Genomic DNA, 18,044 nt, shown 5'->3' with positions numbered 1-18,044 from the left:
TTGCCTTCCATCCAACCCACCATGGCAATGCAGCCCCCCAGAGCGTCTCCAAAGTGGCATGTGGATGGAAAGGGATTCTGCAGCCCTGCACTCTGCAAAAGCCCTGCCTCAGAGAGCGAGAAAAGACATGGAGACTGGCCTTCAGGGGTGGCAAGTTGGCCACTCACTATCTTCATGATTGGAGACATGTTTGGGCCTTAGCATTGGTTCTTTGAACCCAACACACTTCACAGCACCATGACTCAGTTTGGAAATGCTAAGCTGCAAAGCAAGCTACATAATTGCATGCCTGCTACATATCAAAGGACCCAGGGTACTATCAACAACTTTTAAGTATGCACAGGAAAAAAGCTTCTCATTTTATAAATGTTTATGACAGCCCACTAGCCTCATGCCCCCCCACAAAAAAAAAGAATAGTCCATCTTGGAGGCTTGTAGAATTTGCAATGAATTTGGAGATTGTTCAGCCAAGCAAGCACAATCCCAAATTGCTTTTGGGGGAAAAGTTCCCTCATATACCTAGGTAAGCGGGAGGCAGCAGGAAAATGATTCAAGCTAACTAGCCAATCAGACTTCCCCAGGGGCAAGGCAAGGGGGCTGAGAAATGGCCGCACACTCCACCTGGGTCACGGGAGCTGCAACAGGGTACTTGGAGGAGAGCAGGGTTTCTCAAGGAATCCAGTGCTCTTTTTTCCTCCTGTGTGTGGCAGTGAAGTCTGATTTGTGCTGCAAAGGCCTGCAAGAGGCAGTGACAGAGTCTGAAGATACAAATACATAAATCAAAGTAGGGATACGACAACTTGGTTTGACAAAAGAGCTGAATCTACTGCTGGACATTTTGCCTGTTGCAGGCAAAAGGTATGCATTGGGGGCATCTGTGGAAGGCAAAGAAGAACCTTCTTGAGGTTTTGAAAGAGCTCCCCGTAAGAGTTGGGGACGGTGACGCCCTTCTAGGTGAGAAGGGACCAGCTGTTGGTGCGTGTTTGTGTGAGAGAGGCGCCAGAGCAGAGAGCTGAGCATTTCTAGTTGAAGTTAGTCACATAAATATTCTGTTTGAAATTATTTAAACAGAAGTCACTCCTCTCTTGCTTTTTTGCAAAGAAGAACAAGGGCCCATGATTCAGAAGAGCCCTGCTGGATCGAAACGTATCACATGCCATTGAACATTCTGTACAATCATTTAATTAATCTCAAAGTGAGGGGGCACCACTGGAAATTGACCAGGGGAGGGGTAGATGGGCGGCTGCTGAAGACCCTGACCACGGGTGGGACTCATGGACAAGGGCTCTCTGGGCTGGCTCCTCCTCCTCCTCATTGCAACCTGCTTGTTCTCCTGCCCTCATTCTGGCCCAGACAAAGGTGATGTTGCGATGGAGAAGCAGACAATGCCATGGCCTCAACACCCTTTGGTTCTCTGCCCGGTAGCCATGGTGGTAGCTGGGATGAGGAAGAGGATGGAGAGCTACAGAAGCAGGTGACAATGACAGTATGAAGTGGTGATGTCTTGAGTGCGTCTTGCTCATGGGCCCAAAGGACTTTGCGGTGGCACTGAGCAGAGGTGTCCCATCTGGTGGCCATCTTTCTACTTCTGTCCTTGGGGAGTATGCCCAGCCAATATTGTATTAATTAATTCAATTGCTCTACTGCCTAATAGTCAAAGTTCTCCGAGTAGTTCACAGCAACACTTGCAGTAAATACCTAAGTTACTTCTGAAGCCAGATGCCCTGGATCCTCTCCTAATTCAGCCACTTCCAAGCTGTTCTGACAGCACGCATATGTTTCTGCTCTGTTCTTCTAGTACACATTGGTGGAGCTTGAGGATTTTGGTAAAAAGTGGAAAAATGCAGGCTGTACAAAGCTGAGGAGCTCCAAACCTCTCTGTGTGTCCTGTTCAGGCTGGGGCTCGAATGGACCGAGCTGTCAAGCACGGCAAGAATCCAGCGTGGACTGCAAGTGGAGGGCCACCTGGCTTCGCTGCCAGATGCAAGGCCCACTGAGAAGCAGAGGTCCTGGGGGATGTTGCTGCAGCACCTGCATGTCCTTCACAGGTAGGGCCTCACCTGAAACCCTGCAGAGACTCTGCCAGTGAGTGTCTGCACCTGAAACCCTGCAGAGATTCTGCCAGCCGGATGAGCCTATGGTTCCACAGGGCACATGATAGGCCCTCTGGGAGAAGCGCCACGAGCCAGCTGAGAACTAATGTTGTCCAACAGTCCCATGTTCTTCCTCTGCAGAAATAAGATGCTTGGACCTTAAAGAGCAAAGGGTGCTGGACCATTTGTCTGGGTGGACAAAGTATCTGTTTCTGTGTTTCTCACATGCTGGTTATTTTAAAGCTCATATTCTTACCATCCCATTTATGAAGAATTATACAAATGTGGGTAAGGGCCCTTTTTAGATTAAGAAGAATGAACGGAAGCAAATCCTCATCCAGAAATGTAGCCATGGAAGTCTAAGACAATATTCCCAAACCAAGCACCCTCCACTGGGCATGCTGGTGATGCTGGAAATTATACTCCTATTAATAATATTATTATGCATAATTGTTTTCCTAAACTCTTCAGGAAGACAACCAGGCCGGGGAAAGCTGTCTTAAAAGAAGTATGCCATAAACTCACCCAGGGCCAACAAAGAACAAAGCACCAACTTGGATTCATGTACAGAAGAAGAATTTTTAGTACCAGGAGGGAAAGAGTCTCTCCCAGTCAAGGCATACGTGCATTTTCAGCCTTTGAAGGGAAATCAGAATCCAGACATAAGACGTCCTCAAAGATGATTAGCCTTCCTGTCCTCCTGTCTGTCTACACTCTCGCTTAGCTCTGCTGAGTGAACACGTAGCTATGCTGTATATTATTTAAACAGAGAATTTTCTTGACAAGAGCTCTCAGCAGCTGGCATGCAAGATAAGCCAAGTTAATGTTTCCCAGCTTGAAGACTAGGCCGGGAGCAGGGGAGCCAAATCCCGTGGTTACATTTCCTTAGGCAGAGACAGACTGCTCAGGAAGGCACAATGCATTCTGAGAGGAGAGGACTCGTCCATCCCAGAAGGACTGTCCGACAGGGGAAAAGCTGTTCCCACAGTGGACTCAAGAAAAAAGTATACGGAAACAGGTGTGGGCCACCTTATCTTCTCCCCTCTCTGGGGAAAAGAAGCCAGACCTGAACAGTCTGTACTGAAATGAGGGTACTAATAATTTGCTTGGTTAGATCTACTCAGGAAAGCAGTTTTGACCCATCCCACGCCTTTCAAGACGACTTGTATATTCTCTCCTCTGTGTTCGTACGGGTTTCTCAAACCTTAGGAAGAAGGTGGCAACAATTAAGTTGGACAGGAAGGGAGACGTCCTGTCCTTGTTTGATGACCTGGCCTTTTTGAGGTCAAGCACAAAATGAAACCAAAAAAATAGCCCAACTTGCTGTACTGGGGCCTGAAAAAGCAGGGGGTGGATAGAAAAGGGGGAGTGATAAAGGTGGATCAAATGTCCCCACTGAACTCACAGAGGACTCAAGTCAGACCTGGCTTATCAGCTACTGAGATAGCTCCAAATGGGCCCATGTGCCAAGACAAGCTCCAGCAGGGCCAGGTGGCTGGAACGGTTCATCTAAATTTCCTACAATACCCTGGGGCAATGCTACAGGCAGGGCATTGTGGGAAATAAATGGCAACCAGGCCTGGCATTGCTGTCTGTAGTGCTTGGATAAGAGAGCAAAAACAATGAAAAGGGACTACCTGGAGAGACAACTTCTAGGGCACCGGTGCTTAACAGGTGCCCGGAATGCTAGATCCTGATGCCAGATCTTGCTTCTTGGTCTGGAAGGTGTTGCTGGCTTAATCTTTGGTCCCAGCTACCGGCTTCACCCCAGAGTTTCTCTGCCCCAGTGTCTGACTCACCTCAAATGACCCTCCACAGCTCAGCACTCCAGGCACGACTTTTCCAGCCCTTCAGTTCCTCATTTTAAACTAAAACTCAGCTGGTTCCAAACTTGGAACATTTCTCACCTTCAGTTTGGTTTCTCCCAGTTTTGGAAATTTAATTTATTTGGAGAAGTGCTTGCATGAAAACCCCTAAAGCATTTTTGTGTGCATTTATCCAAATGGGGTAAAAACCCCTAAGATGCAAGTTGCAAGCAATTTCTCTACTATATTTCCCCTTAAAAATATATTGATATGTATTTTTGGACTGAAGGACTCCAGTGTAAAATTCAGAGAAGGCTGGATTTTGAAAGAGGAAGGAGTGGTTCTCATAGTGGCTTGAACACAGATCCTGGACAGCCATCCATTGTATATGCACAACTCTGTTGGACTAGATCAGCTACAACAGGGGTCTCAAACTCACGGCCCGCGGGCCAATTGCCGGGACAGGTGGGGCACGGGGGAGGGGCCCTGCGGCCTTCAAAGCACCGACGGTGCCCGGGCCGGCCGCGGGATGAGTGGTCCACCACCACCGTGGTGGTGGAATACTCGATGCGGCCCAGCCTCACCCAGACTCTACTTCCAGCGGCCCCCAGGTCAGTTGAGTTTGAGACCCCTGATCTACAACAAGGGTGGGCAGTAGGTAGATCTCCAGATCTTCCAGACTTCAACTCCTTCCCATTGGCCATACTAACAAGGCCTTATGGGAATTGAAGTTCAAAATATCTGGAGACCTACCTTCCACTCACCCGTGGTCTACAAAGTCCTCTCCAATTCTACAGAAGGATATTAAGCATGTCGGGCTAGGATGATGTGCCCAGTGTCAGATCATGGGGGTGGCACCATGACTCCCTCTGAGGAACCTCTCAAGCACCTTCCATCGGAAATGCAAAATGCATTTGTCTCAGCAGGAACCCACTGTTGGCATCCTGCTTCATTTGTGTCTTTTTTATTCCTTTCTACATATTGTGAGGGCAGGGAGTTCTCATGTCCTCCATTTCTGATGTCTGGGCTTAAGTGGCACTGCTTAGATCAAGTCGGACAACGCTGGAGAGCATCCAGAAACACACAGGAAGCAAAGTCCTAGCTGGCAAGCGAGTTTAAAAAAATCTCAGAGTAGCCCATCTTCTTTTGGTTCTGCCTCATAGATTACAGAAAGTTGCAGAATGTAAAGATAAACACACAGGTTTATACATATACAGGACAGAGCCAAAAAGTGTTGGGCTATTCTGAGTCATAAAACTGGCAGTCCACTTGTCCTCTTTTTCACTGTCCTGCCACTTTTCTCACTCTTGTCCTACCCCCCTTCCCAGCTGTCAAAAGGAAATGGCATCTCCCCAGAGCTGGATCCGTGCTCATTTAAAGTATGTATTAATAAGCATATTGACTTTCTCCCCATTGTCACTCTCTATCAAGATTTATTCCCTTCCATGGCTTCTTATCGATTGAGGAAAGCAGTATTCCCGCAGGTCAATCAATCCTGATCCGGACCATGGATGGAAGTCAATATCTATTTATGATATGATGTATGGGCTTCATTACTTTAAATGGTATTAAGAGGGAGAAACGCGGCAGAAAGTGTAAGAAGGAAAAAGCAGAGCAACAGATATTGGTGGAGGGATGACAGCTCATCCCCAGACCCCAAGAGATGGGGAGAATTTGCAAAGCTGCCCCCATGCCCCGTCACCAGAGCTAGCTAGAAGAATAGACCGATAGTGAAAGACAAGGTGTTAGGGCTGCTGCATTGGTAGGAGAGCCAGGAGACCAGCCAGTATTCCTATTTTTGTCTGTCTGCCATCTGCATCAGCGAGCTTCTGACTTGACTGTGCTTCCCTTCCCTGGATTTTTCCTGCATGAGCTAACCTTGCTTACCGCGAATCAATGTCACCTACGTACTTCGTCTGGACTTCACTTGTCTCAGCTCTTGAACTGACTCCATCAGCTTCTAGCAGCTCGCTTGGCAAGCCCTCACCTGCGCATGCACGGCTCTTCTCCGCTTGCATCACCGGCTGCGTGCAGGCCGCTTCCCCGCTGCCGGAGCTGCACTTCATTGCCAGGATGGCAGAGGGCAACATCATTCTGTCCCTCCCCTGTTTTCTTTCAAGGCCAAGGCCAAGAGCTTGTGAAAGAACCACAAGGTATTTCCAGGGATGCCTTGACTGCCCATCAGGAAGTGAGCTTATACTCAAGGTGTCAAGGCTGCACACTGGGAGTGAGAGCCAGTGTGGTGCAGCGGTGAAGAGCGTGGGACTGGGACTCAGGCGATCTGGGTTCTAGCCCCGCTCAGCCATGGGCCAGTCACAGACTCTCAGCCCATCCTACCTCACAGGGTTGTTGTTGTGGGGATAAGATGGAGGAAGAGAATGGTGTAAGCTGCCTTGAGCCCTTTGTAGGAAAAAGGCAGGATATAAATCGAAAAGAAAATAAATATATATATATATATCATGCCACATCCATCCAGATACCTCGGTACCATGTGCAATGACCAAAAGAGGTTCTCCAGGATTTCAGCAAGGGTCTTTCAGAGCCTTATTCTGAGACACCATGGATTGTGCTGGGGTAACATGCATAAGGACTGGGCGCTACACCTCTGTAGGAATGCCTGAAGACAACTTGAGAACTAATTCAGACAGGGAGGAAAGGGAAGAGACTGCTAAGATGTCAAGGCTGCAGAGAAGGTGAGAATAGCTGTGATAACCAAGGAGGGCTTTTGGAAACTGCGGGAACACAGACTTCTAGTGAAGGGGAGGCAGTGGTGCTGGAGATCAGGGACTCAAGGGTTAAATTCTAGAGAGCACGAGGAGCAGCAGACCATCACATGACATTGGAAGCAGGTGGGCACCAGGGACCCCAGCTTAGTAACCAGTCTGACTTGTCCACCGAGGGTTGTAATCTTCCAGGCTAGTTTTTGTTTACGATACTATATCCTTAAAAAAGCCACTCAAACTTAGAAGACTAGCATTCAGCTCTAGCAGCATTGATCCACTCTATGCATAGACATTCTAGCCTATACCCTGAGGCCAAGCTTGCTTCCTGTAATTTGTGCAGAAGAAAAACTAAATGATTAGAACTGCCACTGACCAACCCATCTACCAAAGGAAAAGGCAGGATCAGGCATAAAGCAGGGGCTCTGTTACAGCCTTGCCTACCTCACAGGGTTCTGGTAAGGATAAAATGGAGTCAAGGACCATGCTGGCTTGGATTCCTTGCAGAAGGAAGAGCAGCAGGACCTAAATGTGATAATGAAGGTGTAAACAGATGCACGTTATTCAGCAGGGATTCTTCAGGAAGACGCTGTCAGCTGTCCTGGAGAATGTAAACAGAAAACCTGGAGTTGCAGGGAAGAGCTCTGAAAGCTAGGGTGGCCCTCAGCATCTTTGGGTGTTCACAGCTCTTTCAGATTACAAACAGTGTTGGGATTAAATGTGGCCTGAAAAACCTTTCCTGATAGTGGAATGCCTGTAGGTCAGGTCCCATACGGACCAAATCTGCTAAGAGTGGAATTAATTACAAGTAGTTATGGCCAAATGTTCTTGCAGTAATTCATGTGAGTGTTCCATCCCCCTGAGATCCTCTCCTTGTTTGTGCATCAGCTAATATATGGTGTGTCTAATAAACTCTTTTTCATGTCATTAAAATATGTTTTCCATGCCATGAAGGGAGGGATGGGGAAACACAAAGCAAAGCTCCTTTTCATCTTCAGCATCTCCTCAAGAAGCTTTCTAGAAGAAACACATTTGTGTCTCCTGGTCCTTCTTCGGCGTAGCTGTAATTAAATGGGTGAAAGTAAGACCCGTGGAGAGACTAACAACTCCCAATTAAGCCTGGCTTTCCTGAGACCAGCTGCTGAAAGCTAACAACTTTCTCCAAAGGGGAGCTTCATTAGTGACATGAATAGGCTGGGAAGCCGGCAAAGCAGGATGCAGAGAAACTTCCATATTGCTGGAGGGCCCATTTAACAAGCCCATGGGAAATGGTCGCCTTTAATATTTCATCAAAGGACTCGGTGTTTAAACACTACATTTCCTCTTTGGATTGTTTAATCAATGCAGGTGCAAGGACCGAGATGGAATGTTGCTTCAGCTTTTGGCAGGGAGCCAACCTCATTTTGAAGACGGGTGAGAAGGCTATTCTAGAAGGACATCCTGACTTTAAAAAATTACTCTGAAAATACAGATTAGAGGCTATGAGCTTCTTGTGCAACTTAACTCAGGCCAGGTCATCTCTCCCTGTAGCTCAGGGTTACAGAACCTCCAGCCTGGGTGCTGAATGAAGTTCTCTGGGAATCCCAGCTGAGGCTCTCCGGACATCCCCTGGCCCCAGCCCTGTTCCCCTAGACACCAATTATTTCCTGGTTTTCTGGTGTTTGGACAGGTGTTCCCCTTTCTAAAAGCTTGTCCTAAGATTTTGTGACTGGTAGTAAGATATTTAAGTGAAAACAGAAGGTATTCTGCCTTCTGGACCCTGGCTGTCCCTGGAATGTGTCTTCCAAGCATTGGAATTTGGCCCCTGGGCTGAAAGAGGCTCTGCACCCCTGGTCTAACCCATCACAGTCTGCTCTGATCAGCACTGGCTCCCCAGCTAGGGGTCTTTCCAATCATTTGCCATCTGATTCTTGTGGCTGATGATGCCAGGTAGCAAACCTCTGGTGACAATGAGAGGAGCCGTCAGTTTGGTTCTCTTTGAAATGGAAACCTGCCTCAGCTTCCAACCCAATACGTGAACTGAGGTACAGTTATCCTTATTGCTCTGAATGCTGTGATGCAGTTCTCCATCCAAAAATGCACAGGAAAAACAGGATTATCCGAGGAAGGAGCAGAAAATAACATGCTTTCTTAGTGAAGAGGGTATAGAAAAATGAATTACAGTGGGAAGATGGCTTGCAAAGAAAAATGTATCTTGGAAGCAAAATGGTTTACAAAATTTGCTGGGATCTTAGATAGATCCAGAGACAGCTGGGTATTGTACCTGTGACTGATGACAAGAGTCTGGGAGGAAACAGATAAACTGTGCGTATTATTTACCGATATTGATTACCAGTGGATTAATATGATACACGGGCTCTTAAGCAGATGGAATAATGAGCCAGATTGTCCTGAGCTGCCTTCCAAACATGCCACCGACTGCATGCTATACTGCAGCTAAACTCAGAGAGAATAGGGAAATCAAATGGGGTGGAAATCAAATCAGATGGTATCAGTGTCCCCATGAATAAGGAAGCCCTGGCATGACATCCCCATGGGCCCTGGCCCCATGGCACCAGTACAAGGGCCCATGGCCAGCCTGCCTCCCCTGCAGTTGTCTGTCCAGCAGCAGGTGGAAGGTGGCAGGGTCCTTTCTGATCTGCATTCCCTGAAGTCTCTTGGGCCCTTTGACTTCCTCACCTGTCTCTTCTGCCACAGCTCTTTGCCTCTAGCTTTTCCTTCCTTTGCATCTCACCATCCTCTGATATCCCTGAGCCCCAGGGGCACCTGAAGCCAAGCAGTGAAGGGCAGGAAAAGTCCCGTCCATCTGCTGATGCAGTAAAATTGCAAGCATGTGCAAGTTGCTGCCACTGCGAAAGGTTACCTGGCTAGAGGCAAGGTCATCCTGCCATCTCTGAGGCTGCACATGGAGTGCTGAGCAAGACTTGTGATCACATCTGTTCTTGCTGAAAACTAATTAAGATTAATGCCAAGCATCCACACTGTTATTCCCCAAGGGGGGGAAATTCTACTGGCCATTCCACTGAAGCCCCCCTGCTGCTGCTCAAAATTCATACCGCATCACCTTGGGGAAAGCATCTCAACACGAGGATCGCTGTTTACAGCTCCTGTGGAATGTACAGATCGCTTGCTTTCCCGTTGGAGAGCCTTTCCTGCGCTAAATAGATTAGGAGAACAAATTGCCAAAGATGTTGCTCTGCTTGAGACCTCTGAAAAGGGACCCAGGGACCAGAACCACCACCACCTCCACAGCCTGAGCAAGTTCTCTTCTCCTCCTCTGACACTGAAAACAAACCCATAGCTAAACCAGGCTTCCTCTAGTTCTGCCGGAGTCGACCCGTCAAGGACAGCCTGGGCCCCTTTAAAAGCTCCAAACTAGTTGGATCGGTGGCAGCCTTCAGACCTTTGCTGGAGCCACATCCGAGCCACAGCCAATTCCAGGCCTTTGCTGGAGCCATGTCCTTGTCTCTTGCTCTTGGATGCCCCCATGCCACCTACATTCCTCTCAGCTCAAGGTGGAGCTGTCCATGGTCCCACCACTTTGCTCATACACTTGCCCAGGGGCTTAGCTTCCCCGTCAGACTCCCTGGAGCAGCACACCTGGGTTCAGCACTGAATTGTGGTTTTCCTGGTCTCTAACTCCCGGTGATACCAAGCCCAGGTGTGTAAACTCTCCGTGCTGTGCTGAACAAGAACGCAAGCAAGTGCAATATGCAACATGGACACATCAGGGGACTTCAGATGTCATGGGAGCCCTTTGCTTCTGGGTGAGGGTTCAGATCCTTAAACCACAAATTCCAAGTGAGACGGAGCAACATTACCTTTTTAACAAACTCTATTTATGTGAAAATGAAAGAAAGACCAATATTAGATAGGAATGATTGATGTGTTTAGTATTACTTACGGTATGAACATCTTTTAGCTTAGTTTTGGACTGACCTTTCTCTATCCTGGGTCCCTCCTGATGTTCTGGGCTGTGAATCCCATCCCATTATTGATTCAATAATACCTGCACAGCAATAGGATGCAAGTCACGCAGAATGCCTTGGGTGACCCCCCCCCCACCCCTGCAAATGGCGACGGCAGCCACCAAGCTCAGTGAAAAGGCATCTCATCTCAAACAATGCGGATGCAACACGGCACTAGTAACCCAAGGAGAAAGATCGGCTCCCAGCTGAGGAGGAGAATCGCTCCGTGATCACAGCCTGAGAATATCCCGTCACACTGCGGGTGGGAGGCGCGGTCTGGTAACATGACACTGTGACCTTAGAAAAGGGGCTGGGAACTAAGTGAAGCAGAGCGGGGAAATTGGCAGACCCAAGTCAAGGTGCGAGGCTCCCAGCATTAGCATTGCTGATTTACCAAGCAGTCAAGGAGACCTCAGAAGCATCTTGCAGGCTTGCGGGAGGGAAGATCGGGGCCTCTTAACCAGGAGTGGGTTCAAAATAATGTGCCAGCATCCTGGATAGAGATGCTTTGGATGCTGCTTGTGTTTTTCCTTCCTTGACAGATAAGAATCCGGGTGAAGCTTCACAGAAAATTCCCTAAGGTGAAACCCTCTGGATGCTTTGGACTACACCTCTCATCAGGCCTGGTGTTAGCTATCCTGATGGGGGCTGATGGGAGCTGTAAATTTGCAAAATGCCTGGGCAGTGACAGAACATGAAGGGTGTCCACTGAAGTGCAACAAAAGGGAATTCATGTCAGCAGTTGGAAGGCGGGTGCCTTTGGCCCTAACTATTACAGGTCAAAGCAAAATCCAATACTGGGTCATGAATATATTTACTTGACTGTACAAGAATTTCCTTCCAGTTTGCGAAACATGTGAATATGCTCTGTCCTCAGTCCCAAAGTGAACACAAATGCAGTTCCTGGATAATTTGTGTAACCTTTTGAACTTGCATTCACATCCTAATAGGTGGGTTTCTGAAAATGTCCACATCCACACTCATGTATATATTTTTAGAAGTGTGCATTTGCACAATCCTGCCCAAAAGTGCATTCTCATGCGTAAGTGTATGAAAGAAAAAGGCACCATTTGCCACTCAAAAATAAAATACGCTCACTTTGGAGAACGTAGACAAGGTAGAATGAGCTTCAAGGAAGAACTCAGAGATCTTTAATGCCTTGAACAATGCATCCATATATATTCCTTGCATGTTCGTTTAAGAAAGCCTACAAGGTAGTTTTCACAAATCCTGAATCCATACCTACACTCAAGAGCAAATCTGCCATCCAATGAACCCCGTAGGTTCCAAACCAAGGAGACGACACAATGGGAACCTCAGATAAAGCAGGTGCCAAAGCTAAGGGGTCTCCTAAGTCCTTTGACTCTGCCCTGGGAACAACTCATGAAATGCCACCGCCACAGCTAAGAAGGCCCCGCTTCAGAAAACCTTCCAACAAAACTGAGGAGCCTTCAAGCTTCCTATGCACTGTTGGAGTATTAAAATCACATTTGGGTGCTTTTGCAAAACGACTTTCATTGTGGGCACAGTTGCTCATCAAGCATCCACATCCTAGAGGGAAATCGGAGTGACTAAAAGAAAAAAAAAACAACCCAAAGAACTACGAACAAGACACAGAAGGGGGGTGACTCTAGAACCCCAAAGCATTCTTTTGGATCAAAACTGAGGCGGTGCTTTTCAGCATGCCAGCCGCCCACTTTTGTTTAAATCATCCTTAAATACATTCTTAAGAAATAAAAAATGAACAAAAACAAAAACTCAGGAAGGACAGGAAGCTGCGCAGGCACCATGAGAGGTGTGCCTGGGCATTCTGGGCCCGTGAACACCACCATGGAGACCCCACACAAACCCAGTGGCAATAGCATCTATAAATAAAGCATCTGAAGAGCAACAGAGAAGAGGTGGCCTGAAGCTCCCCGAGGAGCAAGCACCAGCACCTTGGTGCCACTGCTGTGAAGGCCTTGCCCCAGTTAGTCTTTGCGATAAACCCAATGAAGAGAGATCAGAAGCAGAGTCTCTGAGGGAAGTCATGAAATCCAGGCAGGTGCCTTGGAGTGAGGTGGTCCGAAACGTCACATTCCATAGCTGAGCACCCTCCCTATCACAGGTGATGGATGTGCAAGGGTTTGGCCCCAGCGGGTGTCTTACCTGGTGATGATGGCGAGGTGGGGTGGACTCATGCAGGCACCCATGAACAGCACCACGTTCTCATGCCGCGTCTGCCGGTAGGCCATCACTTCCCTCTTGAAGGCCTTCAGCTGGTCTTCGTTGTCCCGCTCGATGTCGATGAGGCGGATGGCCACCTCTCCGTGCCAGCGACCGTGGAACACCTGCCCAAAGCGGCCCTTGCCGATCAGCTCTCCTATCTCCAGCTGCTCGAATGGGATGTCCCACTCCTGCAGGAAGATGCTGGTCTGGCTGGCTTTGCGTGGGAAGTTGCGAGCAGAAAGGAGAGAGAGGTTCATCTCCTCAAAGTCGTCCTCAGATTCCTCATCGTTGCCCTGCTCATTCTGCAGAAGGAATAAGGGTTGGGGTCATTGAATGCACTCCCAGTCCCAACCACTGCGCCGCACTGGGAATGCTGGATTGCCCACTGACTTTTGGAGCACGTGGGCTGGGAAAAAGCAGCAAACAGAGTGGCAAAGACACTGCAGCAGCAAGAGGCATGAAGGGGCAATGTTCTTCTTTCGTGCAGCCATGGGGTGTTGGACTGGGGTCTCAGATGCTGCTGCGGACATGCACATTTAGTGTAACCAGTAGCTTGCCCCATTTAACTACACACAGAGACGGAAACTGATCCCTCCAGGTGAAGATATATGGGGAGGTGGTGATGCTGTGGGTCAGACACTCCATTTGCCAACACTGGGCACATGGAGGACAGCAAGGAGGCAGAAGGTGACTATGACCCCAACAGTGCCAGGCCAAGAGGACAAGATGGGTGCAACTGGATGGCGTGCAGCTCCCACCCATCCCCGGCCACCGAACCATGATGGTCTGATGGCTTCCAGCATCTTTCCAGGGTTTCAGATACGGGGCTCAAGCTTTGCCCAACTCTACCTGCAGAAGCTGGAGAATGAACTTAAGACCTTTTGCAGAAGACTTTTCCATACGGACCTTGCTACAAATTTATTTTGGGCCAACTGCTATGAAATGCACACGACACCACAAACTATTAAACACAACACAGGCAATAGATTGCTGTAATTGCCTCCAGGAAGAGCGACAGCTCACCAGCAGAGTAAGAAAGCTGCTGAGGCTGGGCCTCTGCTGAGACCTTCATAACGAAGTTTGCCCCCGACTGCTCGCCTTTTGTTTCAGCACAAGAATAGAAAGTCACCAGCGCCTTGCGTGCGACTTACCTCAGAGGTTGGCTCCACTTCAATTTGAAGTAATGGATTTCCTTCCAGGCTTTAAAGAAAACAAACACTGTGGATTACTAAAACTTGAACGCCAGAAGCGATGCTGTTTAATGACCCACCAAGATGGGGCCATGCCCTGAAACCAAACCTGCACTTGTCTAGTTGCCTATGAGGAACAAAAATCTCTTCCAGGTGACCAGGGAGACAGAGAAACCTTCATAGAGGGCATGCTCATTCTCTTCCCACAATCCCTGGATTGGTAATGGGCCACACACTACTAATTTAAGTGTTCAGGACGGCTACAAATTTTCTTTGTGTGGGTCAGCGGTTTCTCTAATGATGTTAACAAAGCTGCCTTCACCTTAGCCCAGTACCCTGTGCTGCTCAAACTCACCTTTGGCACCTGCTTTGTTATGTTTTTCATCTCACCTTCCCTCGAATATTCTCAGGGAACATATGCCCCACCCCAGTTCATCCTTGCACCAATCCTCTGACAGATAACAATAAGTGCCATGCCTGGTTAGAGTCAGTGCAGCAAAGGGCCACAAGGATGGTGGCCAGATTGAAGGGAAAGCCATATGAGGCGCGACTGAGGGAACTGGGTCTCTTCAGCCTGGAGAAGAGGAGACTCCGAGGGGATCTGTTGCTGACATATAGGTACGTGAGGGGGTGTAACATGGAGGTGGGTAGAGACCTGTTCTCCCTTGCAGAGGAGGGCAGGAGGCACTCCAACAGAGCCAAGCTCAAGGAACAAAGGTTCAATTTGGATGCCAGGAAGCACTTCCTGACAGTTAGGTCCCCAAGGAATGGGCTTCCACTGAGGTGGTTGCAGTCCCATCGGTGAGGGTGTTCAAGGAAAGGCTAGACATGCATGCACATGGTAGGCACGTCATGAGTGGAGCTGCTAGACTCGGGGGTCAGACTAGATGGCCCGGGAGGCCCCTTCTGACTCACTATGTTTCTGTGTATGCTTCCTCCACACCCTACTCTTTATGTGCAAGATTTGACCTGTAGGATGTCCTACTAAAGGAAATCAGGATTTAACATACACAGTTCCCATTCTGCATGACGAGAAGCAGCCTGCCCATTGACTATCATTACAAGACAGTACAAGACAGTAGTCCACAGATACTGGAAGGTCTCTTATTAAGAAGATGGCAAAGGTTTGTTTGCCGCTGCCTCAGAACCAGGACTGGAAGTAATCAGGAGAATTTGCCCTGGAAACAAAAGTGACGAAGCTGAGGCTGTCCTCTGGCCACATCATGAGAAGGCAAGGCTGGGGATAGAAGACGACCACCACCAAAGAGGAGAAGGCTCCAGTCCATAAAGGAAGCCACTGCCTCGGGTTTACGAGAACTGAGCGGGGCTCTCAAACCCAGAACATTCCATAAGATGCTCGGAGGCGACCTGACAGCCATGTAACAAAAGCAGCAACTGGTAGAATGAAAAGAATGAGAGACTGTAGTAATTTCGCACAACTAACATAAGAAGAATAACCTTTTGCACCCCTCAGCACAGCTTACGAAGGAAACCTAGCTCTTTGTTATAATAAATGTCATCAAAGGAGGTCAGTTAATTGTGCCGAACAACAAATGTTAAGCTTCCTGAACATATAAATAGCTTCAGAAATTAATTTTTATTTTTTGGGAGTCCGCTTGATGACAGGCCCGTGCAAATACTGGTTTGGGCATCTATCAGCACTCTCTCCCCCACTGTTCTGGAGTCCAGTTGTTTTTTGAAATATGGCACGTTTGTGATTAAGATATTCATCTGAAATAAAATGATGGTTAGCCCAGTCAGCCGCACGAAGTATTTGTTGGCATGCATTATGATACAAAACTATGCAGGTAGGTTGATTTAAAACAAACGGTCGGACTTGCTGACAGATGAAGCATGTGTGGGGAGGAAGGGCTCTGTGCTATCAAGGGCTCCATGCTCCCCTTCCCCCAGCACCCTGTAAAGATGGAGATGCATTTGCTCCCACAAAGGCAGACCAGCCATTGTCGAAACAGGGAGGTTCCCCCTCACCACAACCTCGTCCACAAGGGTAATGCTTCCCCTTTCTCAAAAGGACCAAACAAACCATTTACTAGGGGAGATATTAAATGGCACATCTGGGGATGGATGGATGCCCCTGGAGTAGGTTTCTAGGAGCATTCCTGACCCCATTCATTAGGAACAAATGACGCACAGGCCGCTTGTAGTTCTGTTTCTTGCATCATGCAAGGGTGGGCAGGCTTCAGTCCTAGGTTTGCATAAGCTCCTTCACCTAATTTTAAAAGCCCCTGAAAGTTATTCATTCAGAATTCAGGTTTCATTCCTGGGGAAGGCAGAGAGAGAAAAGGGCAGCCTCCTTCCAGGGATGGCAGGCATCTTTCCGCAATGTATTTATTTACTGATTGCATGCGTATGCTGCCCCATAGACTAAAGGCTCCCTAGACAGCTCACATCGCAGACGTAAACCAGCAATACAGAAAAAAAAAAACCAGATAAAACAACAAAAACTAAAACCACAATTACATATTACAATAAAAAGTGCTATATAATTACCTGGAGGAACTGCAGCCTTTGGCAGAAGAGGATAAATACAATAACTTTAAAACCATAGGAGAAGAAAAATAGCTAAATGGAACTTAACAGCAAAAGTGCTGCCAAGAAATTTGAAGAGGACTGAGACTTGGAAGGGCAGCAATGAAGAAACAAAAAATGGACTTTAAGTGTGAGGGGGTTTCCCTGGAGACCAAGGCCAAGATCCTCCACACTATTGTATTCCTGATCACTATGTACAGGTGTGAAAGCTGGAGAAAATGGATGCATTCAGAGCTTTGTGAATGCCGTGGACTGACAAAGGATGAACAAGTGGATCCTGGATCAAATCAAGCCAGAGCTTGCTCTGGAAGCCAAAATGAGAACACTGAAGCTGTCATTCTTCAAGCACATAATGAGACAGCAAGACTCACCGGAGGAGACAATCATGCTAGGGAAAGTTGGAGACTGAACAAGAAGAGGAAGACTAACTGTGAGAAGGTTCCATTCCATAAATGAAGCCGCGGCCCTTGAGCGTACAAGAACTGATCAGGGCTGTGTCAAGGACTGGACATTTAGGATGGCTCTCATTGATATGGTTGCCTGAATGGAGAGATGACCTGACAGCATGTAAGACCACCCCCACCAGATTTAAAATAAAAGCGGAAAACGAAAATGCCTGGGAAAATAAAAAGATCTTCTTCTCCCGCTACTGAAAGGAACACAATGTAGGAACTGGTGCGCTTCTATCAGAAGCTCATTCTACATCTTGGATGCCATAACAGAAAATGCCCTCCTTTTCGGAGACCAGCTCAGTTCCTTTGGCAGGGGATTCCAGAGAAGAACCACTGAAGATGATCTTCAGGTCCCTGCAGGTGTGTATGGGCTAATTCCTCCCACCATCATCATCATCATCATCATCATCATCATCATCAATTTCTGTACTGCCTGCAGCCAAAGCTATCTAGGTGGTTCACAACAAAGTATAAAAAGAATGAAATATAACAGAGAAAAACATTAGCAAGAATTAAAAATAACTATAAATAGCATAAAAATATCTTTAAAAGAATAAAAAGACCCAGCCAGGAATAAAAGAAAGGCACCTGGCTAAATGCATCAGGCCCCTGAATGACCACGGAGGTCTTTAAAGGCCTCTGCAAAGAGGGTTGTCTTAACCTGTAACCAGAAAGCTGGCAAATTTGGTGCAGGACTGGCCACAGTGGGGAGGTTGTTCCAAAGATGGGGGCCACCAAAGAGAAGGATCTCCCCCCGGTGGCTATCCTCCATGTCACTTGAGGGGTTGGCACCTAGAAGAAGGCCCCAGAGGCTGAGCATAGTAGTTCCCAGGTAGATCGGGGTTGGTAGAGGCGCTCCAACAGGTATTACAATCCCAAGTTTTGTAGGGCTTTATCTACTTTATTCTAACATCAACGGGCATGCCAATATTTCATGCATTGAAGGAGCACAGAAGTTCTTATCTGTCAACAGTGGGGGTTAAAGGGTTTTAAAAAATGCAAGCACATATTTCTGTGTGCCTTGACAATCCCCTACGTATTCAAAATTGCTCCCTTAC

At 47.8% G+C, this 18,044-nt stretch overlaps 1 protein-coding gene across 1 annotated transcript in view; it reads right to left on the bottom strand.

Moving 5' to 3' along the window:
* KSR2 (kinase suppressor of ras 2) overlaps positions 1–18,044 on the bottom strand; it is a 154,162-nt gene that overhangs the window by 35,453 nt on the left and 100,665 nt on the right. The window contains exons 12-13 of the mRNA XM_044448941.1: positions 13,946–13,994; positions 12,735–13,096 (exon numbers count right to left, since the gene is read on the bottom strand). Coding sequence (XP_044304876.1) covers positions 12,735–13,096; positions 13,946–13,994 — 411 coding nt within the window. The remainder of the gene's footprint in view (positions 1–12,734; positions 13,097–13,945; positions 13,995–18,044) is intronic.

The sequence above is a fragment of the Varanus komodoensis genome, unplaced genomic scaffold (assembly GCF_004798865.1).
Source record: "Varanus komodoensis strain SLA01 unplaced genomic scaffold, ASM479886v1 scaffold56, whole genome shotgun sequence".
Taxonomy (NCBI): Eukaryota; Metazoa; Chordata; class Lepidosauria; order Squamata; family Varanidae; genus Varanus; species Varanus komodoensis.
The sequence above is the reverse complement of the archived record's forward strand: the minus strand, read 5'-3'. Positions and strand labels throughout refer to the sequence as shown.